Genomic DNA, 27,959 nt, shown 5'->3' on the forward strand with positions numbered 1-27,959 from the left:
TTGAGCCACCACGGGTTTGACGGTTTGTTACAACTGTAGGAAACTAATAATCCTTCTACCAAAAAAAAGAAACACTTATGCTCTATTTGGCATTTGTGTCTTCTCAAATAGTGACCATTTTACACTATTCCTTCCCCATTACTGCTGCCTTTCCTTTTATTTCTATATGTGGCACTTATTGCTTTTAAGCTTTTGAAAGTATATTATTTAATATTTAAGATATACAGGGAAGCATAAAGAATGAAACAATTATCCATTTATCCACCATCACCTTTAGTTATGAAACAACGTCAAAATATTTAAATCCCTAGTATATCCCTCCCCTCTTCTCCTCTACCATCCCTTAGGGGAAATCATGTTCCTGTATTTGGAGTTGTGTATTCCTAGGCATTTCCTGACCCCATCACTCTAAGTATATTTAGCCCCAAGCAATACATTCTATCGTTGCACAATTTAAAACTTTGCAAAAATGGTGTTCTGCCATATGGATTCTTCTGCAACTTTTAATTATTTCATTTCTATTTGTGAGATTTATCCATGTTGGACTATGTTCCTCTGATTCATTCATTTTCACTTACGTATAGTATTCTGCTGCATGAAATAACACTGTTTTCTTGCTTTTGGACACTTAGGCTTTATCAATTTTTTTTCTATTCAAACCATGTTAAACCAGTATAGTCACAATAATCCTCTAGGACATATGCTTATTCATGGATCCTAGGATGTACTCTCTGTAACTTTACTAGATACTGTCATTATTTTAAAGTGTTTATAATAATTTGGGTTTATATCAGCAAATGTATATGAATGAATTTCAGTTCTACATTCACATCAACACAGACTTTTGATTTTTAAATTTTTGTCAGTTTTAAAGGCAAAAAAGGAACCTCATTTTTATATTAAATGGCATTTTTCTGTTTACCAGGGAGTCGGAGCATTTTTTTAATATGCTTATTAGGTATTTGTGTTTCCTCTTTCGTAAACTGCCTGTTTTTCCTTTTTGTCATGTTTTCTATTCAGTTACTTATATTGTTTTCATTGATTTGTAAGAGTTTTTACTTATTATTGATACTGATCCTTTGATGGCTATGTGTGTTGCCCCTACCTTCTCCCACTCTGTGGTTGGTTTTTTTTTTATTTTTTTATGGTGTGTTTTAGTTAAGATCCTTTTTTCTTTTATATTTTGTACTTTTACATTAAGAAATTCCTACCATGAATTCATAAAGATATTCTCTGATATTTTGCTCTTTATGTTTTAAGTTTTTGCTTTTTTACATATATATATATATATATATATATATACACATACATATATATATATATGTATGTATGTATATAGTGTTTATTTATTTTTGAGAGGGAGAGAGAGACAGAGTGGGAGCAGGGAAGGGGTAGAGAGAGAGAGAGGGAGACGCAGAATCCAAAGCAGGCTCCAGGCTCTGAGCTGTCAGCACAGAGACTGACGTGGGGTTGGAACCCAGGAACCATGAGATCATGACCTGAGCTGAAGTCAGATGCCCAAATGACTGAGCCACCCCCAGGTGCCCCTCACATTTATATTTTTAATACACTTGGACTTTTGTTTTTCTTTATGGTATGAAATAGAGAAATCTTTTCTTTTCTCATATAGATAAACTATGCTGTCCTAAACCATCCATTGAAAAATGTATCTTTTCCCTACTGATCAGCAGTACTAACTCTAATCTATATCAAGTTTTTATATGTGTATGTATATATTAGTTGTGTATTGCTGCACAACAAATTATCCCAAAACTTTGCAGCTAAAAACAACAAAATTTTGTTATCTGATAGTTTCTGTGGGTTAGGAATCTGGGAATGGTCTAGACGGATACTTCTGGCTCCAGGTTTCTTATAGAGTAAAAATTATGGGGTCAACCAGGGCAGCAGTTATTTCAAAGCCATATTGGGAGAGGACTCACGTCCGAGCTTATACATGTGGCTGTTGGCCGGCCTCAGGTCTTGACTGGCTATTGATAAGAGACATCAAACAGTTCCTTGCCACATGAGCCTATCCATAGTGTTGTTCACAATGTGGCAGCTTGCTTACCCTCAGTGAGAGATTGGAGAAAAAGAAAGTGAGAAAGATCTCCCAAGACAAGAATCACTGCGTAATTTAATATCAGAAGTGACAAGCCATCACTTCAGCCATAGTCTATGCTTTGGAAGTAAGTCACTAAATCCATACTCAGGGGGAGGGGATAACACAAAAGTGCGAATACCTGGAGGTAGGGATTATTGGCGACATCTTAGAGCTGCATATCACAATTTCCATTTATTGATTTCTGCCTACCAGTGCCATTGCCACATTGTGTAACTGCAGCTTTATAGTAAATCGTATTATCTAGAAGTTTAGGTCCCCCTACTTGTTTATTTTTCAAATATGTCTTGCCTATTTGGAGATCTAAAAATAGAATCTGGAACCAGCTTCTTCAGTTCAATAAAGAATCCATCAACATTTTTATTAAAATTGCATTACAGAGGTGCCTGGGTGGCTCAGTCAAACTCTTGGTTTTGGTTTAGGTCATGATCTCACAGTCCGTGGGTTTGAGCCCCACATCAGGCTCTGCGCTGGCAGTGTAGAGCCTGCTTGGGATTCTCTCTCTCTCCCTCTCTCTCTGCCCCTCCCCTGCTTGTGCTCTCTCTCTCTCTCAAAATAAATAAACCTAAAAAAAATTACATTAATAGGTTAATTTCATTAAAATGAATCAATATTTTATGATATTAAGGCTTCCTATCCATTTATATGGTTTATTTCTCTTATATCCTGAAAGTTTACCAGAGGGTTAGAGGAAAAGAACAGTTTGGAATGTCTTTTCAATAAAACATCTCAGACAAATTTCTTTTGTCTGGGCTTCTATGGAATAGTTCAGTGATGCACAGTGTATGGAGGGTTTATGTTGCCTCAGTTCCTGGATTAGCAGCTTTAAGGTCTATTTCCATGCTGAAGTTCTGTGGTTCCAGTATACCGAGTCCTCTTATTTTATAAGAACAGCCTCCCTCTTCTTTGGGGGAGCTGCTGCTTCTCCCACTTCAAACATGTGGTTCTAATCCTGGTTGCCAATCACAGTGCCCTGACCACAAGAGTTAGCATAGGTCCTAGTCTAGGCTAGTCATAGCTCCTCCTATTTTATCAAGTTGGAATTTAGGGAAGTGGTTGCTCCCTCTCAGGTAAGAGGCTGAGAGGCTGAGAGCTCTAAGCTGCTGGACTGGAAAAGTAAGTATGTCTGACAAAATGAAGTGGAGATGAGGAAAGAAACTGAGATGAGAGATGGAGACACCTTGGTGGTGGCCAGGTGCCTGGTGCTATATGTTTGGTGCCAGATGCATCCCTGCCCTGCTTCAGTCTGATTAGGTGAGCCAATAAACTCCCATTTTCCCCAACCTCTTGCCACCAAAATCCCTAACATGTATCTATCTTCTTGCTAATTTACAATAGACCCTCCTATTCATTTAAAAACCCTTTGTCAAATCTCATTCCTCATTAATTTACTAACATAAGGTCCTTTTCTTTTTTTTATTTTTATTTTTATGTTTATTTATTTTTGAGAGAGAGGCAGAGTGTGAGTGAGGGAGGAGCAGAGAGAGAGGGAGACACAGAACCAAAGCAGGGTCCAGTCTCTGAGCTGTCAGTACAGAGACCGACCCAGGTCTTGAACTCATGGACCGTGAGAGCATGACCTGAGCTGAAGTTGGACGCTTAACCTACTGAGCCACCCAGGCTCCCTGCACCAGGCCCTTTTCTAAATTATGTTTACACCAATTATGATCACTTAGTCTTTTAACCACAGGAAATATGTACTAAGCATATACTATGTGCCAGTTATCAAAGAACAGTGATAATCAAGTCTTCCAGTGAACACAATTAAAATATGTGCCTTAGCAAAATTAATGTAAACACACACTGCAAGTTGTGGACATTTAAATCATAAGTAGTGAAACTGTGACTTAAACCTCATTTGAACCTCACCAAAATCCTGCAAGGAAGCTCAGAGGGGGGCCAGTAATTATTCAAGCTTCTATAGCAAATAAATAGTGGAACCAAAACTTGAGTCTAGATTTTTTTTTTACTAAGTCAGGGTTGTTTCAATTATTCTGTACTGCTTAAACTGAGAAAATACTTTTGGATCCTTATAATTTAAAAAGGAAAGCTCCCAATTCTCTTTTCATCAGGTTTCAATTTTCTACCAAGTTGCATCCCTGAGGTCTGGGTGCTTCCTGAACTTTAACAATTAAGCAGGAAAAAAAAAAAAAAAAAAAAAAATCAGGTCAGGAAGCAATACCCAGAAAACCACTCTTTCCGGCCCGCAGGGATTTTGTGTTTCCTCAGCCAGCCACCCTCTTCAAGTGCAAGGCACCTTGGGAGTTGTAGTCTTGAGGCACAGAGTCGTGTGGCTGGAGGCGCTGACTTACTGGGACCCAATCTGCAGAGAGTCAACTTGCTGTACGCGCAGCGATTGGCTGGAAATCAGCGGCCGCCCTCCCCGCGGCGCCGTCCCTAGGAGAGGCCGGGAGGATTGTGGCTGGTTTGCTGCGTTCTCAGACGGTCGTCAGTAATACAGCAGTGCGGCGATGGCAGAACCGCAGCCCGTGTCCAGCGGCCTTACCGACGAGGCTGCCCTCGGTTGCTGCTCCGACCCGGACCCCAGCACCAAGGTGGGCGCAGAACCTACTTCTCCCAAGTCGCGGCCCCGCAGGCCGTAGCTCGGGCCCCGGGAGGGCGCACGTCCCCGGCACAGCCAGGCCGGGCTCCGGCTGGATTCGAACCCCATCCGACCGTCGCCACCGCAGCTCTGGCTGCCTAGGGGGGACCAGAATGGGCTGGGTAAATGGCTAGTGGTGTCCAATAGGGGATGCGTGAGAGGATCCATTTCCTCAGAGACTGTGACCCTTCTTGTATTAACTTGTTTATTTGGGGACGGTAACTGGAAGCCACGGCCAAGCCAGGGTCAGATCCCTTATCCGTGCGTGTGCGTGTTCCCCGGGCCAGTAGCTATGGCGGATAAGAGGAGCTTCAGAACTCCCAGTCCAGGTTCGAAGGTCCTTATCCACGCCGGCCCCTCCCAGCCTGCTCTGGCTGCTGGCTTAACTCCTCCAAACTAATCTGATCTCCGAGTTTAACCGCGCCCAGAATTTCGCTTTTGCTTGGTTTTTATGGTTGCTCACGGTCACACTTCTGCCCTCCCTGTGCATGGTGGCCCCCAAGAAAGGTGACAGAATCGTGGAGCTTAGATCCAAAGGGAATCTTAGAAATTCTTTCACCGATCCTCTCATTGCAGCCGAGACCCAGTAAGAGGAATGACTTGTTGCCTCCCTCCAGCTTGCTTAACATGTCTCTACCCAGTCAGTGTAACTCACTCAGGTGTGGTGCCTCCATGCTGCCAGGATTTGACACAACTGCCGCTTGCGGCGGGGAGTGGGGGTTATTCCGGTGTACTTGTCAGTGTCAGTAAACGACTTTGTATTTTTTTAAATTAGATGGGGGAATTTCTAAATTCCTTGAAGATTGAATACGTGTTTTATGCAGACCTCAAAGAGGAACTGAGTTTGCTCCCTGCTTGCTCTTTACCTTCAGGGTGAAGAGTCAGACACCTCTCTCATTGCTAAAGCCTTTGGCACCTGGTCCTTAGCTTAGGCAAAATGGTAGTCACTGAGAAATATTGGGACAGAAGAGAGAGGGAGGGAGGAAAAGAAAGAAATTTCCTTTCACACTCATTTCACTTGTATATCCTCTAAAAGTAATACCTAGTTATTTCACAAAATATAAACTGAGTCATTCAGTATAAATTAATTTCCTAGATAACTGGAGATTTTATGTGCTGGGCTATTTAAAAAAATATTTCAGAGACTTTTATGAAATGTATTAAATACATTTTCTTGCATTTTTATTTACAGTTTATTTTTGAGAGAGAGACAGGGAGAGAGAGAGAGAGAGAGAGAGAGAGAATTCCAAGAGGGAAGAGAGAGCCCGAAGTGGGGCCAAACTCACGAACTGTGAGATCATGACCTGAACCAAAATCAAGAGTCCAATGCCTAACCGACTGAGCCACCCAGGTGCCCATTGCATTCTTAATTTACACTACATATAATTGAAAATTCTCTTGGTTGTTTGGAGTAATTACTTCTTGAAATCAGTAATTTTTGGCCCTTGAGGTACCATGTAGGGGACATAAAATGGATAGGTAATAACAGCTTGAGTGTGCCAGGCCCTGGGTTGTTGTTTGAAGTACATTACTTAATTTAATCCTCATAACAACTCTACGAAGAAGGCATAATTATTATCTCCATTTTATAAATGAGAAGACTCCAGGATAGAGGTATTGAGTAACTTGAGTAACTTGCCCAGAGAGGAGCTCATGCTCCCAGCCTCCACCCTGTTCTGCTTCTGGAGTACTGACTTCAGCAGTAATTTTGGAAGTTGACATGAAGGAAAGTAAAAGACCTAAATTAGATTCAGTCTGATTGCTGATTTTATTTATATATATAAACACACACACATACACACACACACACACACACACACACACACACACACACACACTGCTATATATAAAAACATAGTATGTATGGGGGATACTGGGCTGAACCAGATGAGGTCTCAATCAAACAGACACCAACTCCAATATAAGATGGAACTGAGATAAATGTGCTATTGAAATTATAAACCACCCTTGGAGCACAGAGGTAGAAATTTTTGAAGGTAGCATCTGTAGTATGGTATATATATGGGGTATTTGAAGTCCAAAGACCTACATCTGAACCCCCAGTTCTGTCATTGGCTGCAGTGATCTTAGCAGGGCACTTGAGCTGAGTTTGTAAAAGCAACATAAAGAGAGCTGCTAGGAAGATAAAATGTATTAATGTTCTCTATGAAAAGTGATATAATTCAAGGTTGTGTTTCAACTGTGGGGATCAGGGAGTGCATCAAGTGGAAGGTGGGGGTGAGTCTATGTCTTGAAAGGTGGATGGGGGTCCAGAATCACCTGGGAGACAGAGTTATATGGGAGGAGGCATTCTAGGTGAAGGAAATATATGAGCAAAAATGTGGTGAGATGGCAAAATGATGCAGTGAAGTCATGTTCTGGAGAGGTGAGTTACATGTTTTTGGTTGAAGTTCAGGTTATCTAAGCAGTGGAGCAGTGGTGGAGAAGGCTAGAATGGTAGGTTGGAGCCAGATCATGGAGAGAGCTTTTGAATGTCACATCTAAGGAAGTTGGATTTTATATAGGTAGTAGGGAACCATTCAGGGTTTCACAGCATTTTTGTAGAATTGATTGGAGGTATACAGGCCTGAAGGGGACGAGGACACCTAAAAGGTTCTTCCAGAAGGTGAAATAAATGATGAGGGCCTGGTTTGGAAAGTATAGGGTAGCGGTGGTAGAAAGTCAACTTCCCTGTTGATCATTTGCACCTTTGTCATAAAGGCAGGTCAAGGAATGTATAGCTGTCCCACATCCTGGGTAGTCTTATTGGCCAACTGTCTTCATAAGGCCACATACTTTTTTTTTTCCCCTAAGTGATACTCTCCTGAAATTAATTCTTTTTACTCTCTCAGTGTCCTTTAATATAATAATTTGGAGTCCTGTCCCATCTGAGTGGGGGGTGATCGGGTCAGGGAAAACTCTGAGTCTTGGCGACACTTAAGCTGATAGAATTGGTGCAGGGGTAGGTGGAAGAGAGAATGGAGAGGAGGAAGGAAGGACAGTGGCCAGATGGATGAAAGACTGTTCTAGGCAGAGAGAATCATACATTATAGGCAGAGAGAATCTAGGCAGAGAGAATCATACAAATATAAAAAGCACAATAACTTCTGAGAACTGATGCAGGAATCTACAGGTAATATGAGACTAAGTTATAGGCAATGGGAGTTGAGGGGAAGGTACACAGGACAATCATCAGGATGTCCAAAGAAAATATGAGCACTCACTGCCCCTGTAAAGATTTCTCACCATGTAAGGATTTCTATTTGGTAAATAATATTTTATAATATATATATATATATGTGTGTGTGTGTGTGTGTGTGTGTGTGTGTGTGTGTGTGTGTATTTTTTTTAACATCTGTTCATTTTTGGGAGACAGACAGAGACAGAGCATGAGCTGGGGAGGGGCAGAGAGAGAGGGAGACACAGAATTTGGAACAGACTCCAGGCACAGAGCGCTATGCGGGGCTCAAACCCATGAACTGCAAGATCATGACCTGAGCCAAAGTCGGATGCCTAGCATACTGAGCCATCCAGGCGCCCCTATAATATATATGTTTTATTAGTATATTTGTAAATGTATATAATTAAAATAAATACATATTTATTGGGGCTGATGCTCTCTTTTTTAACTGATAAGGGTTTACCAGAAATGTTTGAAATGACCAGTTTAGGGTAATGCTGACAAATGATGAAGTTAGAGAAGTATGCAATAACCAATATGTGCTTGTTTTGGGGACTTTCTCCTAAAAGCTGTGAAGCACCACTGAAGGAATTATTTTAAACCCAGAAGTGACACAATTGGGTTTTCACTATAGAAAGATCACTCTGGTGCTTTATGGGAAAGTCAGTGGATTGCATCTGGGGAAAACTGCAAGGAGCAGAGACCAGGGAGGCTATGACAGACATTCAGGGAGGAAGTAGTGAGGACATGAGGAAGGTGGTGCTCATTTATAAAGACAAGGAGAGGGGCACCTGGGTGGCTCAGTCGGTTGAGTGTCCGACTTCGGTCCAGGTCATGATCTCACGGTCCGTGAGTTCAAGCCCCGTGTCGGGCTCTGTGTTGACAGCTCAGAGCCTGGAACCTGTTTCAGATTCTGTGTCTCCCTCTCTCTCTGACCCTCTCCTGTTCATGCTCTGTCTCTCTCTGTCTCAAAAGATGAATAAACATTAAAAAAAAAAAAAAGACAAGGAGAAAGATTTCAGAGGCGTTTAATCAGTCAGGTTGATAGGACACTTGGAATGGATTACAGAGAAGTAGAGAGGGAGAAATCTAGGAAGACTTCAGGTCTCTGGCTTGGGCTGACAAGGGATTCTAGAGGCCCTATGCTAAACACTAACGTGCACTATCCCATATACTTTCCAACTCAGCCCTACAAGCAGAGAACTATAATTATCCCCATTCTAAAGATGTGAAAACTGAGGTTCAAGAAAAGTAACGATTTACTCAAAGTAATGGGGGTGGAGCCAGCATTTGAGCCATATTGCTTGTGAAGAATTATTTCTCTGACACTTGTGTGTTTTTTCTGTCCCTTTGCATGAGATTTTAAAGTCCTGGTGGTCCTGAGGGCTTCTGGGATTTTCCTGTTTCTTTCATCTGTTGTAAGAGTAGTCTGGCAGGGGTGTTTACAAATTTCACAGGTAAATTTTAAATTAAAAAAAAAATTCCTTTGTGTCTCCTATCTATTTCTGTCTCTCTTATCTGTAGGGTGAGTACACTTGAAGTATGTCTTTGGCTGTTGACTTATAGAGTGGGAAGGAAAGAACCACATGAAACCAATTTAGATAAGACAGAATAAATGTAAAGGGAGTTGCTGAATTATTTTCAGGAACAATTTATCACATTCTGACATAGGTTGAGTCAGGCAAATAACTCTAGAAGGAGGAAGATAGTGAAGAAAAAAACCATATCAAACCATCCTGTGCATCAACCATGTTCTCCAGCTGTTAATAGAAGACAATTTTGTTCCCCTCAGATATGCTTGTATTTCCAAAAGGGTCTTTCACTCAAGGCAACTGTAGTTTTAAGAAGTCAGGAAAGACCAAAACTTGATCCATTTTTGTTTTATAGGAGATATGATACCTAGAAGCATATCAGCCCTTAACCCTTTGATGAGAATGTGAATTTGGTTAACTCTAGCTGTCTCCCAAGAAACCATTAAAAATATGTTTGTTACTTAGCGATATTGCTTATGATAAAAGATAAGCTGATTGGTAAATTGCATTTGGAGAGGGAGAATTATCAATATCTAATAGGAAGTCATGGCTTTGGTCTCTTGTAACTGTCCCTTGGGGAAATTCTGGAAGCTGTGCCCATGGGATTTTTACTGGAGACACTGGTGCTTGTGGTACACATAGGGCTTCTACACCAGGGTGATTCTGGCTCCTACCAGTGCAGATCTCCCTGTGCCTGAGCTGCTGGACATCTTGAGGTACTCCTGCTGAAAAGGAACACCTAACACTGCTCTGTTGGCAAGCTGTGTTTTTCTGACAAACCCTTTCAGCCTGTGGTTGTCCTGAGGGCTGTGGAGTCTGTCCAAGCCCTGTGGAGTCTGTTTATTTGAGCCTTAAGAAGACTCCTTGCTGGGGGTGATGCAGCACTTTGTTTGTTTTTTAGGACATCACTGGATAGATTTATTATTTTTTTTAATATGAAATTTATTGTCAAATTGGTTTCCATACAACACCCCGTGCTCATCCCAACAGATGCCCTCCTCAATGCCCATCGCCCACTTTCCCCTCCCTCCCACCCCCCATCAACCCTCAGTTTATTCTCAGTTTTTAAGGGTCTCTTATGGTTTGCCTCCTTCCCTCTCTAACTTTTTTTTTTCCCTTCCCCTCCCCCATGGACTTCTGTTAAGTTTCTCAGGATCCATATAAGAATGAAAACATATGGTATCTTTCTCTGTATGACTTATTTCACTTATCATAACACTCTCTAGTTCCATCCACATTGCTACAAAAGGCCATATTGCATTCTTTCTCATTGCCAAGTAGTATTCCATTGTGTATATAAACCATAATTTCTTTATCCATTCATCAGTTGATGGACATTTAGGCTCTTTCCATAATTTGGCTATTATTGAAAGTGCTGCTATAAACATTGGGGTTCAAGTGCCCCTATGCATCAGCACTCCTGTATCCTTTGGGTAAATTCCTAGCAGTGCTATTGCTGGGTCATAGGGTAGTTCTATTTTTCATTTTTTGAGGAACCTCCACACTGTTTTCCAGAGTGGCTGCACCAGTTTGCATTCCCACCATCAGTGCAAGAGGGTTCCCGTTTCTCCACATCCTCTCCAGCATCTGTAGTCTCCTGATTTGTTCATGATATCTCAGTGTGGTTTTGATTTGTATTTCCCTGATGAGGAGTGATGTTGAGCATCTTTTCATGTGCCTGTTGGCCATCTGGATGTCTTCTTTAGAGAAGTGTCTATTCATGTTTTCTGCCCATTTCTTCACTGGATTATTTGTTTTTTGGGTGTGGAGATGGGTGAGTTCTTTATAGATTTTGGATACTAGCCCTTTGTCCGATATGTCATTTGCAAAAATCTTTTCCCATTCCGTTGGTTGCCTTTTAGTTTTGTTGATTGTTTGCTTTGCAGTGCAGAAGCTTTTTATCTTGATGAGGTCCCAATAGTTCATTTTTGCTTTTAATTCCCTTGCTTTTGGAGATGTGTCAAGTAAGAAATTGCTGCGGCTGAGGTCAGAGAGGTTTTTTCCTGCTTTCTTCTCTAGGGTTTTGATGGTTTCCTGTCTCACATGCAGGTCCTTTATCCATATTGAGTTTATTTTTGTAAATGGTGTATGAAAGTGGTCTAGTTTCATTCTTCTGCATGTTGCTGTCCAGTTCTCCCAGCACCATTTGTTAAAGAGACTTTTTTCCATTGGATATTCTTTCCTGCTTTGTCAAAGATTAGTTGGCCATACTTTTGTGGGTCCAATTCTGGGGTTTCTATTCTATCCCATTGGTCTGTGTGTCTCTTTTTGTGCCAATACCATGCTATCTTGATGATCACAGCTTTGTAGTAGAGGCTAAAGTCTGGGATGGTGATACCTCCCACTTTGGTCTTCTTCTTCAATATTACTTTGGCTATTTGGGGTCTTTGGTGGCTCCATACAAATTTTAGGATTGCTTGTTCTAGCTTCGAGAAGAATACTGGTACAGTTTTTATTGGGATTGCATTGAATGTATAGATAGCTTTGGTAGTATTGACATTTTAACAATATTTATTCTTCCAATCCATGAGCATGGAATGTTTTTCTATTTCTTTATATCTTCTTCAATTTCCTTCATAAGCTTTCTATAGTTTTCAGCATATAGATCTTTTACATCTTTGGTTAGGTTTATTCCTAGGTATTTTATGATTCTTGGTGCAGTTGTGAATGGGATCAGTTTCTTTATTTGTCTTTCTGTTGCTTCATTATTAGTGTATATGAATGCAACTGATTTCTGTACATTAATTTTGTATCCTGTGACTTCATGTATCAGTTTTAGCAGAGAGTTTATCGGTTTTCCATGTATAATACCATGTCATCTGCAAAAAGTGAAAGCTTGACTTCATCTTTGCAATTTTGATGCCTTTGATTTCCTTTTGTTGTCTGATTGATGATGCTAGAACGTCCAACACTATGTTAAACAACAGCAGTGAGAGTGGACATCCCTGTCGTGTTCCTGATCTCAGGGGGAAAGTTCTCAGTTTTTCCCCATTGAGGATGATACTAGCTGTGGGCTTTTCGCATATGGCTTTTATGATGTTTAAGTATGTTCCTTCTATCTCAACTTTCTCAAGGGTTTTTATTAAGAAAGAATGCTGAATTTTGTCAAATGCTTTTTCTGCATCGATTGACAGGATCATATGGTTCTTTTCTTTTCTTTTATTAATACGATGTATCACATTGTTTGATTTGCGAATGTTGAACCAGCCCTCTAGCCCAGAAATGAATTCCACTTGATCATGGTGAATAATTCTTTTTATACACTGTTGAATTCGATTTGCTAGTATCTTATTGAGAATTTTTGCATCCATATTCATCAGGGATATTGGCCTGTAGTTCTCTTTTTTTACTGGTTCTCTGTCTGGTTTAGGAATCAAAGTAATGTTGGCTTCATAGAATGAGTCTGGAAGTTTTCCTTCCCTTTCTATTTTTTGGAACAGCTTGAGAAGGATAGGTATTATCTCTGCTTTAAATGTCTGGTAGAATTCCCCAGGGAAGCCATCTGGTTCTGGACTCTTATTTGTTGGGAGATTTTTGATAACTGATTCAATTTCTTCGCTGGTTATGGGTCTGTTCAAGTTTTCTATTTCTTCCTGTTTGAGTTTTGGAAGTGTGTAGGTGCTTAGGAATTTGTCCATTTCTTCCAGGTTGTCCAGTTTGTTGGCACATAATTTTTCATAGTATTCCCTGATAATTGCTTGTATTTCTGATGGATTGGTTGTAATAATTCCATTTTCATTCATGATTTTATCTATTTGGGTCATCTCCCTTTTATTTTTGAAAAGCCTGGCTAGAGGTTTATCAATTTTGTTTATTTTTTCAAAAAACCAACTCTTGGTTTCATTGATCTGCACTAACTTTTTTTTAGATTCTATATTGTTTATTTCTGCTCTGATCTTTATTATTTCTCTTCTTCTGCTGGGTTTGGGGTGCTTTTGCTGTTCTGCTTCTGTTTCCTTTAGGTGTGCTGTTAGATTTTGTATTTGGGATTTTTCTTGTTTCTTGAGATAGGCCTGGATTGCAGTGTATTTTCCTCTCAGGACTGCTTTCACTGCATCCCAAAGCGTTTGGATTGTTGTATTTTCACTTTCATTTGTTTCCATATATTTTTTAATTTCTTCTCTAATTGCCTGGTTGACCTATTCATTCTTTAGTAGGGTGTTCTTTAATCTCCATGTTTTTGGAGATTTTCCAGACTTTTTCCTGTGGTTGATTTCAAGTTTCATAGCATTGTGGTCTGAAAGTGTGCATGGTATGATCTCAATTCTTTTATAGTTATTAAGGGCTGTTTTGTGACACAGTATGTGATCTGTCTTGGAGAATGTTCCATGTGCAATCAAGAAGAAAGTATATTCTGTTGCTTTGGGATGCAGAGTTCTAAAAATATCTGTCAAGTCCATCTGATCTAATGTATCATTCACGGCCCTTGTTTCTTTATTGATCCTGTGTCTAGATGATCTATCCATTGTTGTAAGTGGCCTATTAAAGTCCCCTGCAATTACCACATTCTTATCAATAAGATTGCTTATTACCCAAAGCAAAATAACCCAAAGGAAGCAGAAGGAGGGAAATAATAAAAAGCAGAAATAATTGAAATTAGAAATAGACTAGAGAAAAACAACTAAAACTAATTCTTTGAAAAAAAGAAACACAATAGAATTGGTAAACTTGTAGCAAGACTGACAAAATAGAAGACACAAATTACCAATATGAGAAATTAAATAGGAAATACCACTACAGACTGCAGACATCAGAAAGATAATAAGGGAGGGGCGCCTGGGTGGCGCAGTCGGTTAAGCGTCCGACTTCAGCCAGGTCACGATCTCGCGGTCTGTGAGTTCGAGCCCCGCGTCAGGCTCTGGGCTGATGGCTCGGAGCCTGGAGCCTGTTTCCGATTCTGTGTCTCCCTCTCTCTCTGACCCTCCCCCGTTCATGCTCTGTCTCTCTCTGTCCCAAAAATAAATAAAAAACGTTGAAAAAAAAAAAATTAAAAAAAAAAAAAAAAGAAAGATAATAAGGGAATATTAAAAACAACTCTGTATATGTAAATTTGGGAATTTACATGAAGTGGACCAGTTCCTAGAAAATATAAACTATCATAACTTGCTCAATATGAAATAATTTGAATAGCTCTATAACACAAGGAAATTGAATTCATAATCAATAACTTTTTAAAACAGATATTTCAAGGCCCAGATGATTTCACTGGAGAATTCTTCCAAATATTAAAGAAAAATTAACATCAATTCTACATTATCCCTTTAAAAAAATTGAAGAGGAGGGAGTACTTCCTGATTCATTTTATAAAGCTAGTATTACTCTGGGCAGCTGGCCAACTCAGTAGAGCATGTGAGTCTTGATCTCAAGGTTGTGAGTTCAAGTCCCACGTTAGGCATAGAGCCTACTTAAAAAAATTAAAAAAAAAAAAAACATTTAAAGCTAGTATAACTCTGATAGCAAAATCAGATGAAGGCAGTAAAAAAAATGAAATTTACAGACTAATATCCCTCATGAATATAAATGTAAAAGTCCTTGACAAAATATTAGCAAATATAATCTAGCAATAAAAAAACCCCCCATGACCAAGTGGGGTTTATTCCAGGTATGCAAGCCTGGTTTAGTATTCAAAAATCAATCAAAGTAATCCACTGTCTTAGGAGGCTAAAGAAAAATCACATGATCATGTTAAATGATGCAGAAAAAAAAAACTTTTGACAAAAATTCAACACCATTTATGTTTAATTTTTTTTCTAGAAAAAAATAGGAATGAAGTGGAAGTTTTCAACTTTATGATAAAGACCATACATAAAAACCTTACATTATACTTAATGGTGATGCTTTTTCCCTGATTTGGGGGAACAAGACAAGGATGTCTGTTCTCACCACTCTTACTCAACATAGTGCTACAAGTTCTGGCTAGTGCAGTAAGGGAGGAAAAGGAAGTAACAGTGATATGGATTGGAATGAAGAAATAAAACTGTCCCTATTTGCAGATGACATGATTGTGCATAGGAAATCCTAAGGAATCTACAAAAAACTCTTCTAGGACTAATAAATGAGTTTATTGAGGTTGCAGGATAAAAGATAAACATACAAAAATCAATTCTGTTTCTGTATACTAAGCAGAGAATACATGAACACCAAGATTAAAAATATAATTGCTCAATAAAATTTCTTAGGTATAAATCAAACATATACAGGCCTTATATGTTGAAAATTAAATAGTATTGATAAAGATTTAAATAAATGGAGAGAAACATACTGTGTTCATCATTGGAAGACTCAGCATTGTAAAGATGTCACTTCTCCACAAATTGATATACATGTTTAACACAAACCTTTTTTTTTTTAGATACAGGTAAGATTATTCTAAAATTTATATGGAAGGCACATAAACTAGAATAACCAAATTTTAAAAAGGATGAAGTGGAAGTCTGATTTTAGGATTTATTCTATAGCTACAGTACTCACTACTCTGTGGTGTTAGCAGAGAAGATACAGAATAGTGGAACAGAATAGAGAACACAGAAGTAGACCCACACTAACATACTCTATAGATGTTTGGCAAAGATGAGAATGCAGTCCAATGGAGAAAGGATAGGCTTTCAACAAATTGTGCTGGAGCAGCTAAACACCCTTAAGTTAAAAAATGAAGATTTCCTAAGTCTCACATCTTAACACCAAAAAATCCATTTAGAGATGCTCTAAGGGACCTTGACCCTTTGGTTCACATCCATGTCTCACCTTTATAATTTTGTCAGGATTGTGCACTAGAAACATCCTTGACTGCACCATTAAAGTTTTTTCAAAGTAGTTTTGAGTTAATGAAATTTGGACAATGTGCCCCCCCCTATCCAAAGCCTGATGATTATTTATATTCTTATTTTTTAATTTTTATTTTAGAGAGAGTGAGCACAAGCAGATGGGGGGGGGGGGTTGGATCTTAACCAGGCTCCATGCTCAACACAGAACCTGACACAGGGCTTGATCCCACTACCCTGGAATCATGACCTGAGCTGAAATCAAGAGTTGGATGCTCAACAGACTGAGCCACTCAGGTGCTCCTATATCCTTTTTCTTTTTATAAGGCAAAGAAGCAAACCTTTGTTACCTGGTAGCCATCCCAGAAAACCCAAAGATAGTTTAGGCATAAGAGACATCTTTCATTGTTCAAAATTTAGAACATGATAAAGGAAAGACAAAAAATTGTCTGATGAGACAAGACATGAATGTAAGAACTACCTTTTTAAACACAAGATATATTTATTTTAAACAATATTTTAGAACCATAGCAATAAATAGTCATTTTTAGGATCTTTTTGGGAAAGGAACTTTTTCTCAAGATCATTCAAGGGTTTACCAGTAGTACAGAGAGTTGACAGAATATGTTGGTGATAAATAGAAAACTGTTAGCATAGAATAACTTTCTCATTTTATAAAAAGCAATCCCTGCTTGTTTTTTATATCATCCAAATAACATTTTTATAGCAAAGGATTTATAAGCCTCTTTTTTTTATGAATAAATCCACTGATATTGAATATACCTTTAATTTTTCAGCCATGTATGTATAGGCTTATTTTAATGTTAAAAATGGCATTAGAGTTTACATTTCATCTTTGAAAATAATCTGTTTATCATATTGAGTCTTCTCAGAAAAATGCTATATCTTTCCATTTTCCTCTTTTTTAAACTATTTTTTCCAGCATTATTGAAATAATCCACATATAACAATGTGTAAGTTTTGGGTGTACATTGTAGTGATTTGATATACATATATATTGCCAAATGACTACCACAATAAGGTTAGTTAATGTGCTGATCACTTCAGATAGTTACCTTCTTCATATGTATGTGCGGACAGCTTTTAAGACATGTTCTCTAAGAAGAAAAAAAAAGATATTTCTTACAACTCTCAAATAAACATACAATACAGTATTGTTATCTATGTATAGACTTGTAAAAGTTCATTTTAATATTCTTTTATGTGTACGTATTTAGATAGTTTTAGTACATAACCATGTTAATAATAAAACTAAAGGTTTCTAACATTACTTTTAAGATGTAATTAATCTTGGGACACCTGGGTGGCTCAGCCAGTTAAGCATCTGACTTCCACTCAGGTCATGATGTCACATTCTGGGGTTTGAGCCCCACCTCAAGCTCTCTGCTATGAGCATGGAGCCCGCTTCAGATCCTCTGTACCCCTCTCTCTCTGTCCCTTCCCAACTTGCACATGTTCTCTCTCTCTCAAAAATAAATACACGTTAAGAAAAAAATATGTAATTAATCTTAATAGCATATTAAATAAATTATACATATATGTATTCTTTTAAACTTATTATGTCATGTGCATGTCCCCATGCCATTTAATATACCTCTAAAGCAGCATTTTAAATGTATTCATAATATTCAATTATACTTTTATCGTAATTTATTGGTTTCTTTGTTGTTAGAGACAGTTTAGCCAAGGTGGTTGAAAGCAAGTACTTTGGAACAAAACTGCTTGGGATGGAATTTTTTCTGTGACACTCTCTCAGCAGCAAAATGGGGATGGTAATAATACATATTTCATAGGGTTGTTGGGAAGATTATATAAGTTTTGTGAATCTCTTAGAACAGTGTCCGGCATGTAGTTGTTATGTAAGTGTTATGATGAATGTCCTTGTACATAAATCTTTGCCAGAATTTGTAATGTTTTCCTTAGATTTTTAAAAAGGAAACATCTTGGTCAAAGAGCATGAACTCTCTCAGAGTTTATGGACGCAACGGAAGTAATAATAAAGTCATCATAGTCTAACGATACCAATGTTGGTAGAAAGAGTTTGAAAAGATGAAATATGAATATAACAAATGTCATTGGTGCAATGGTAAACTGGGCCATTACAGAACAGATTTTAAAAGGATTTTAGATTTCAATTTTCTTTTTCATTGAAGAAAAGGCTAGTAATGTTGGATGCAGCTTGATTGGAAAGAAACATCATCTACTGAAAGTTCATTTACTCATTCTCACCAACTATTTATTGGGTACCTACTCTCCCAGATTCTGCCCCAAGGTTGCATCAAGCAAACAAAACAAGCATCCCTACCCTTATGGGGTTTATATTTTATGGGGGAAAGAAGAACAAAAGATAAATATAAAATACTGTAAATAGCACATTGAAAGGCAACGAGTGCTATGGAAAAAGAAAATGAAAAAATGGGCTAAGTGGAGAGTTATAGTAGTCAGCTTAGGCCTCATTTGGAAGATGACATTTGAGCAGAGTTAAGAAGGTTAGAAGTGGCTCTGGAGAAAGCCTTCCAGCAGAGGCCCTGAGTGAGCTGCCGAAGACAGCAGGCTGAGTGAGTGGGCAGGAGCAGAGGTGAGAGAGCCTGCCAGAGCCAGAGAGGGCCACTGGAGGGGCTTTGGCTTTTATGAAATGGGGGAGACTTCCCACGGTTTTTGAGTAGAAGAGTGATCTGAATTAACTATTTCACGGATCTCTCCCCAAGAATAGACCATAGAGGATGTGGTAAGAGAGAAAAGTAACAACCAGTGTGTATGGCAGGAGGGGTAGGTGGTCAAGGGCTAGGCTGGTGAGAAGTTCAGGGAAATTAGCTCTCTTGTATCCAAGAAAGGAGAGTTTTGCTGATAGAATTGACAGCTCATAGCTTAATGGCGAGTGAGGGGACTGAAAGCTCATTAAAAGAGTAAAGGGCGCCTGGGTGGCTCAGTCGGTTAAGCGTCAGACTTCGGCTCAAGTCATGATCTCATGGTCCGTGAGTTCGAGTCCTGCGTCCAGCTCTACTGACAGCTCAGAGCCTGGAGCCTGCTTGGGATTCTGCATCTCCCTTGTTGTCTGCCCCTCCCCTGCTCATGCTTTGTCTCTCTTTTTCAAAAATATAAATAAACATTAAAAAAAAAAAAAAAGTAAAGTAAAAACAGGAATTCCAGGGACCATCTCAATACAGGGACAAGTAGTAGTAAATGTACCAGGAGCTGCTCTATTATATTGTAAGACAGTAATTGCTGTTCACAGAAATGTTTTTGAATCATTAAAATTAAGTAAATTCTGCACATTTTTAAAGCAGGTAACTAGATAGCTAAGTAGTAGTAGAATACAGTAGTAATTAATATTTTTTCAGATAGTTTTGATCATTTGAAAACCTGTGTATAGATCCTACCTACCTCACCAAAGTTGAAACAGTGCCTTCTTTCAATCTGTGCTGAATAAGAGGATGAAGTGGAATTGGTTTTGCTGCATTTGTTTTGATCTCACTTCATTGCAGTCACAGAGTGACTTTGTAAGAGTTTCTGAGATTCTGTTCACCAGGGGAAACCCAAGGCCTGGTTGTGAGTGCCAGGCCAGCACCTAGAAGTCAGGGGCAGCTTTGCTCTTTTCCAGCTGCTTGCTGAAACCAAGACCTTTAGGAGTGCAGCACCTGCCTAGAAAAACAATCCAAATATTCTAGAAGCATGTAATTTGAGAGCCAGCTGCCTTATATGTGATTATAAGGTGTGAATGAAGAATTTAATTACATTCATTAAGATCTACTTATTAAGATAAAGTAGTTTTTAGACTGGTTTATTTTTTCATGTTTATTTATTTTGAAAGAATAAATGAGCATGTGCAAAGGGTAGAAGGGCAGAGAGAGAGGGAGACAGAGAATCCCAAGCAGGATCCATGCTGTCAGTGCAGAGCCAGATGCAGGGCTTGAACTCGTGAACTGTGAAATCATGACCTGAACTGAAGTCAAGAATCAGACACTTGGATGTTTAACTGACTGAGCCACCCAGATGCCCCCAGAATGCTTTCTTCTTAAACATTACATTGCAAAGGTGGACTGTATCTCGCTACAGAAAGCACAATTAATGTTGGTAACGAGTGTCAGAAGTCAAATGTGTTTAATATACACTGTTTCTCCTTAGGATTTTCTGTTTCAGCAGACCATGCTACGAGTTAAAGATCCTAAAAAGTCACTGGATTTTTATACTAGAATTCTTGGAATGACGTAAGTAAACTATTTGTGCTCATAATTTGTTTAATAATTTAATTAATTAATTTTTAAAATTTATATCCAAATTAGTTAGCATATAGTGCAATAATGATTTCAAGAGTAGATTCCAGTGATTCATCCACTATGTATAACACCCAGTGCTCATCCCAACAAGTGTCCTCCTTAATGCCCCTTACCCATTTAGCCCCTCCCCTTACCCCTGACCCATCTAGCATCCCTCAGTTTGTTCTCTGTATTAAAGAGTCCCTTGTGGGGGTGCCTGGGTGGCTCAGTCAGTTAAGCGTCCGACTTCGGCTCAGGTCATGATCTCGCAGTTCGTGAGTTCAAGCCCCGCGTCGGGCTCTGTGCTGACAGCTCAGAGCCTGGAGCCTGTTTTAGATTCTGTGTCTCCCTCTCTCTCTCTGATCCTCCCCCATTCGTGCTCTGTCTCTCTCTGTCTCAAAAATAAATAAACGTTAAAAAAAAAAAAAGAGTCCCTTGTGTTTTGTTCCCCTCCTTGTGTTTATATTATTTTGCTTCCCTTCCTTTATGTTCATCTGTTTTATATCTTAAATTCCTCATATGAGTGAAGTTGTAATGATATTTGTCTTTCTCTAATTTCGCTTAGCATAATACCCTCTAGTTCCATCCACATAGTTGCAAATGGCAAGATTTCATTCTTTTTGGTTGCCAAGTAATACTCCATTGTGTGTGTGTGTGTGTGTGTGTGTGTGTGTATGTGTGTGTATACACACCACATCTTCTTTATCCATTCATCCGTCAATGGACATTTGGGCCCTTTCCATATTTTGGGTATTGTTGATAGTACTGCTGCTATAAACATTGGGGTGCATGTGTCCCTTTGAAACAGCACACCTGTATCCCTTGCATAAATACTTAGTAGCGCAATTGCTGGGTCATAGGGTAGTTCTACTTTTAGTTTTTTGACGAAGCTCCGCACTGTTTTCCTGAGTGGCTGCACCAGTTTGCATTCCCACCAACAATGCAAAAGAGATCCTCTTTTTCTGCATCTTCACCAACATCTGTTGTTGCCCGAGTTATTAATTTTAGCCATTCTGATTGGTCTGAGGTGGTATCTTATTGTGGTTTTAATTTCTATTTCCCTGATGATGAGTGATGTTGAGCATTTTTTTCATGGTCTGTTCGCCATCTGGATGTCTTTTTTAGAGAAATATCTATTCATGTCTTTTGCCCATTTCACAGGATTATTTTTTTGGGTGTTGAGTTTGATAAGTTCTTTATACATTTTGGATACTAGCCCTTTGTCTGATACGTTACTTGCATATATCTTCTCCCATTCTGTCAGTTGTCTTTTAGTTTTGCTGATTGTTTCCTTTGCCATGCAGAAGCTTTTTGTCTTGATGAGGTCCCAATAGTTCATTTTTGCTTTTGTTTCCCTTGCCTCTGGAGATGTGTTGAGTAAGAAGTTGCTGTGGCCAACGTCAAAGAGGTTTTTGCCTGCTTTCTCCTCAAGGATTTTGATGGCTTCCTGTCTTACATTTAGGTCTTTCATCCATTTTGAGTTTACTTTCGTGTATGGTGTAAGAAAGTGGTCCAGGTTCATTTTTCTGCATGTTGCTGTCCAGTTTTCCCAGCACCATTTGCTGAAGAGACTTTCTTTTTTTCTATTGGATGCTTTGTCAAAGATTAGTTAGCCATACGTTTGCGGGTCCATTTCTGGGTTCTCTATTCTGTTCCATTGATCTGAGTGTCTGTTTTTGTGCCAGTACCATACTGTCTTGATGATTACAGCTTTGTAATACATCTTGAAGCCTTCAGCTTTGGTTTTCTTTTTCAGGATTGCTTTGGCTATTTGGGGTCTTTTTCTGGTGCCATACAAATTTTAGGATGGTTTGTTCTAGTTCTGAGAAGAATGCCAGTGCAATTTTGATTAGGATTGCATTGAATATGTAGATTGCTTTCGGTAGTTCTGACATTTTAACAATATTTGTTCTTCCAATCCATGAGCATGGAATATTTTTCCATTTTTTTGTGTCTTCAATTTCTTTCATAAGCTTTCTATAGTTTTCAGTGTATAGATTTTTCACCTCTTTGGTTAGGTTTATTTGTAGATATTTTATGGTTTTTGGTGCAAATTGTAAATGGGGTCGATTCCTTGATTTCTCTTTCTGTTGCTTCATTGTTGGTGTATAAGAATGCAACCGATTTCTGTGCGTTGATTTTATATCATGCCACTTTGCTGAATTCATGGATCAGTTCTAGCAGTTTTTTGTGGAATCTTTTGGATTTTCCATATAGAGAGTATCATGTCTGTGAAGAGTGAAAGTTTGACTTCCTCCTTGCCAATTTGGATGCCTTTTATTTCTTTGTGTTGTCTGATTGCTGAGGCTAGGACTTCCAATACTATGTTGAATAACAGTGGTGAGAGTGGACGTCCCTGTCGTGTTCCTGACCTTAGGGGGAAAGTGCTCAGTTTTTCCCCATTGAAGATGATATTAGCGGTGGGTCTTTCATATTTGGTTTTATGATCTTGAGGTATGATCCTTCTATCCTTACATTCTTGAGGGGTTTTGTCAAGAAAGCATGCTGTATTTTGTCAAATGTTTTCTCTGCATCTATTGAGAGGATCATGTGGTTCTTGTCCTTTCTTTTATTGATGTGGTGAATCACATTGATTGTTTTGTGGATATTGAACCAGCCCTGCATCCCAGAGTATAAATCCCACTTGGTCGTGGTGAATAATTCTTTTAATGTATTGTTGGATCCGGTTGCTAATATCTTGTTGAAGATTTTTCCATCCAGGTTCATCAGGGAAATTGGTCTGTAGTTCTCCTTTTTAGTGGGGTATTTGGTTTTAGAATCAAGGTAATGCTGCCTTCACAGAATGAGTCTGGAAGTTTTCCTTCCACTTCTATTTTTTGGAACAGCTTCAAAAGAATAGGTGTTAATTCTTTAAATGTTTGGTAGAATTCCCCTGGAAAGCCTTTTGGCCCTGGAATCTTGTTTTTTGAGAGACTTTTGATTATTCGATTTCTCTACTGGTTATGGGTCTGTTCAAATTTTCTATTTCTTCTTGTTTCAGTTTTGGTAGTTTTATTATGTTTCTAGGAATTTGTCCATTTCTTCCAGATTGCTCAATTTATTGGCATATAATTGCTCATAATATTCTCTTATTATTGTTTGTATTTCTGCTGTGTTGGTTGTGATCTCTCCTCTTTCATTCTTGATTTTATTTATTTGGGTCCTTTCCTTTTTCTTTTTGATCAGACTGGCTAGGGTTTTATCAATTTTTTAAACTATTTCAAAGAACCAGCTCCCGGTTTCATTGATCTGTTGTTCATATATATATATATATATATATATATATATATATATATATTTTGGTTTCAATAGCACTGATTTCTGCTCTAATCTTTATTATTCCCTGTCTTTTGGTGGTTTGGGGTTTTATTTGCTGTTCTTTTTCCAGCTCTTTAAGGTGTAAGGTTAGGTCGCATATCTGAAACCTTTCGACCTTCTTTAGGAAGGCCTGGATTGCTATATACTTCCCTCTTATGACCGCCTTTGCTGCGTCCCAGAGGTTTGGGCTGTGGTGTTATCATTTTCATTGGCTTCCATGTACTTTTAAATTTTCTCTTGCACGTATTGGTTAGCCCATTCATTCTTTAGTAGGATGTTCTTTAATCTCCAAGTATTTGTTGTCTTTCCAAATTTTTTCTTGTGGTTGATTTCGAGTTTCATAGTGTTGTGGTCTGAAAATACGCATAGTATGATCTTGATCTTTTTGTAGTTGTTAAGGGCTGATTTGTGTCCCAGTATTTGATCTATTCTGGGGAATGTTCCATGTGCACTCGAGAAGAGTGTGTATCCTGCTGCTTTGGGATGAAATGTTCTGAATATATGTTAAGTCCGTGCAGTCCAGTGTGTCATTCAACAATATCGTTTCCTTGTTGATTTTCTGTTTAGATGATCTGTCCATTGTTGTAAGTGGGGTGTTGAAGTCCCCTATTATTATCAATGAGTTTCTGTATGTTTGTGATTAATTGATTTATATATTTGGGTCCTCTCAAGTTTGGAGCATAAATGTTACAATTGTTGGATCTTCTTGGTGGATAGACCCCTTAATTATGATATAATGCCCTTCTTCATCTCTTGTTACATTCTTTATTTTAAAATCTAGATTCTCTGATATAAGTGTGGCTACTCTGGCTTTCTTTTGTTGACCATTAGCATGATAGATGGTTCTCCATCCCTTAATTTCAATCTGAAGGTGTCTTCAGGTCATTAAAATGGGTCTCTCGTAAACAGCATATAGATGGATTTTTGTTTACTCATCCATTCTGTTACCCTGTGTCTTTTGATTGGAGTGTTTAGTCCATTGACATGTAAAGTGAGTACTGAAAGATATGAATTTATTGCGATTATGTTGCCTGTAAAGTTGGAATTTCTGGTGGTGTTCTCTGGTCCTTTCTAGTCTTTGTTGTTTTTGGTCTTTTTTTTTTTCCATCTTTTCTCCCCCTCAGAGAGTCCCCTTAAAATTTCTTGCAGGGCTGGTTTAATGGTCACAAACTGCTTTAGTTTTTTTTTGGGAATCTGTTTATATCTCCTTCTATTTTGAATGACAACCTTGCTGGATAAAGAATTTTTGGTTGCATATTTTTCCAATTCAGCACATTGAATATATCTTGCCACTCCTTTCTGGCCTGACAAGTTGCTGTGAATGGGTCTGCTGTGAACCTGATCTCTCTTCCCTTGTAGTTTAAGGACTTGTTTTCCTTTGCTGCTTTCATGATTCTTTCCTTGCCTGAGTATTTTGTGAATTTGACTATGATATGCCTTGTTGATGGTCGGTTTTTGTTGAATCTAATGGGAGTTCTCTGTGCTTCCTGGATTTTGATGTTTGTGTCTTTCCCCAGGTTAGGAAAGTTTTCTGCTATGATTTGCTTAGATAAGCCTTCTACCCCTTTTTCTCTCTCTTCATCTACTGAGACCTGTATGATTCGGATGTTATTCCTTTCTAATGAGTCACTGAGTTCTCTAATTCTTATATCGTGCTCTTTTGCCTTAGTTTCCCTCTTTTTTTCTGCTTCATTATTCTCTATAAGTTTGTCCTTTATATTGCTGATTCGCCCTTCTGCTTCATCCATCCTTGTCACCATGGCAGCCATTTGAGATTGCATCTCAGAGCATTTTTAACTTTGTTCTGACTAGATTTTACTTCTTTTATCTCCGAAGAAAGGGATTCTATGCTTTTTTCAACCCCAGCTAGTATTGTTATTATTGTGATTCTAAATTCTGGTTCAGATATCTTGCTTGTGTCTGTATTAAGTCCCTGGCTGTCATTTCCTCCTGTTCTTTCTTTTGGGGTGAATTCCTTCATTTCATCATTTTGAAGGAAGTAAAAGAATTAATAAAATAAATAAATAAATAAAAATGAAAAAATTAAAAACAACACAAAGAAATCAAATAAAGGATGCTAGATTCTAGGTGTGGTTTGGTCTGGTTGTTGAAAGAAGCTTGATACAATAGAGAAAAAAATGATAAGAAAGATAAAAAAGAAAAAAAGGAAAATGTTTGAAAATGAAAAAAATGAATACAGTAAAATAGAATAAAATGAAGTGATGAAAGTAAAATAGAATTTTAAAAATTTACAAAAAAGTAAAAACTATTGTAGAAAAAATTAAAATCTTTTTCATAAAAAAGGAAATAAAAAGAATTTTTTTTCTCTTTCTGTATTCAAGAATAAGAAAAGAAAAAGAAAAAACATTGAATAGATGGACCAGTGAACAGAAAGAAATGTGATTGAAATTACATCCAGTTTCCCCTAGAAGTCAAACTATGAAGCACTTTATAGTCTGTAAACTAAGCAGGCAGAGACACTTGTGGTGTTCTTCTGGAGCACCATTGACCCATTTGGCTGGGGCTTGGTGTAACAGCTTTGTTCTCCACTCGATGTGCTGCTTAGTTTACTGGGGTGGATCATTGTGGCGTGTGTAGGCGTGTATGCGCATGTGTTGGAGGTGTGAAAATGGTGTCACCCAGCTACCCAGTCTCTAGTATCAGAACTCTGTGCTCTCACCCACTGGCAATCAAGCACCTCTCCTTTGTCTCTGGCTTCTGTCTACTTCCCTCTTCTATACTGTCAGTGATCAAGCCATCAGCTTGGCAGGCGGCACCTCCCTCCTGAGTTTTAGCTCAACTGGGGTTGTGTTTCCAAACCCCTCACTTCTGAGGGCCCTACGGCTTTGACCACCTCAGATGCTGAGCAATGGCCAGGTGCTGGTCCACCCCCAGGAAAGTTTGTGAGACTGCGCTGCTGCAGATGCCTAGAGACTGTAGCCAGGTGCCAGCCCACCCCAGAAAAAGTTTGCGTGATTGTGTAGCTGCAGCTTTTCAGGGATAATGGTAAGTCACAACACACATCTGATGCCAGGCTTCAGTGAATCCTTAATGTCCTTGTTCTACCACTAGCGAATATGACTGTTTTCCCAGGTCCACTAGGACTTTTGCCTGTGGGGAGGCTGCACAGCCTCTCCCATATGTCCTCCCAGCAGGGGAACTGCCTCTCCCTGTGTGGCATGAGGACCCCTCAGACCTCACCGTCCGCTCCTGGGGATTCACCCTTCCCATCAAAGCTCTGCCAGGTATTAAGCTGCGGAGTTTCAGACTCTACTCCCCTGTAGATAGAGTCATTAATGGTATTTAAACCCTTTCCTTTCTCCTTTCTCCCTTTCTCATTCAGTCCCTTGCAGGTGTTTCCACTCTTTCTCTTCAGCTGCTTTCAGGGGGCAGGGTGCTTTTCCTGTACTCTCCCTGTTGTCTCTATCCTCTCCACGAGCAAAACCAGCTCCCTGCCCTACATGGTTTCTCTCTTCCCCAGTTCACCTCTCCGCACCATATACCTGCTGAGTTCTCTGGTTCAAGTTGTGCAGATTGTTGTGTTAATCCTCATATCAGGTTTCAAGATGTGCAAGATGGTTTGGTGTTGATCTAGCTGCATTTCAAGGGCGAGAGAGGCAAAAAAAACTTCCATGCTGTTCTGCCATCTTGGCCCCTCCCTGTGCCCATAGTTTTGTAAATATAGGGAATGTTTTCATTAAAAATAAAAAAAAAACAGATTAAACTTTTCTTCAAAAGTCACAGAAGTCCTGGGGCGCCTGAGTGGCTCAGTTGGTTAAGCGTCTGACTTCAGCTCAGGTCATGATCTCACAGTTCATGAGTTCAAGCCCTGCACATCTCAGAGCCTGGAGCCTGCTTTGGATTTTGGGTTTCCCTCTATCTCTGCCCCTCCCCAACTTGTGCGAGTGCACTTGCTCTCTCTCTCTCTCTCTCTCTCTCAAAACTAAAGTAAAAAAAAAAAAAAAAATCACAGAAGTCCTTTTGGTCAGGAGTCTGGGACTAGGTTTGACCTGCCAGGGCTTCTGTCAAGTTCTTCTCTGTGCCAACCAGGCTCTCTGGACAGCAAGGGATGAGTACTTGTGTGTTCTCTACCTCTGTTCTCTCTGGGAGCTGCAAGTTTAACCCTTAATGTGTTCAAATCCTTTCAATGTTATGGCCTCTTGTTTACT

At 39.0% G+C, this 27,959-nt stretch overlaps 1 protein-coding gene across 1 annotated transcript in view; it reads left to right on the forward strand.

Moving 5' to 3' along the window:
* The first annotated feature begins 4,524 nt into the window (after window positions 1-4,524).
* The window catches only part of GLO1 (glyoxalase I), a 32,559-nt gene continuing 9,124 nt past the window's right edge, over window positions 4,525-27,959 (forward strand). Inside the window, exons 1-2 of the mRNA XM_049652743.1 lie at window positions 4,525-4,674; window positions 20,342-20,424. Of these exons, the coding sequence (XP_049508700.1) occupies window positions 4,591-4,674; window positions 20,342-20,424 (167 nt within the window). The 5' untranslated portion in view covers window positions 4,525-4,590. The remainder of the gene's footprint in view (window positions 4,675-20,341; window positions 20,425-27,959) is intronic.

This window comes from Panthera uncia, assembly GCF_023721935.1.
Source record: "Panthera uncia isolate 11264 chromosome B2 unlocalized genomic scaffold, Puncia_PCG_1.0 HiC_scaffold_24, whole genome shotgun sequence".
Lineage (NCBI taxonomy): Eukaryota > Metazoa > Chordata > Mammalia > Carnivora > Felidae > Panthera > Panthera uncia.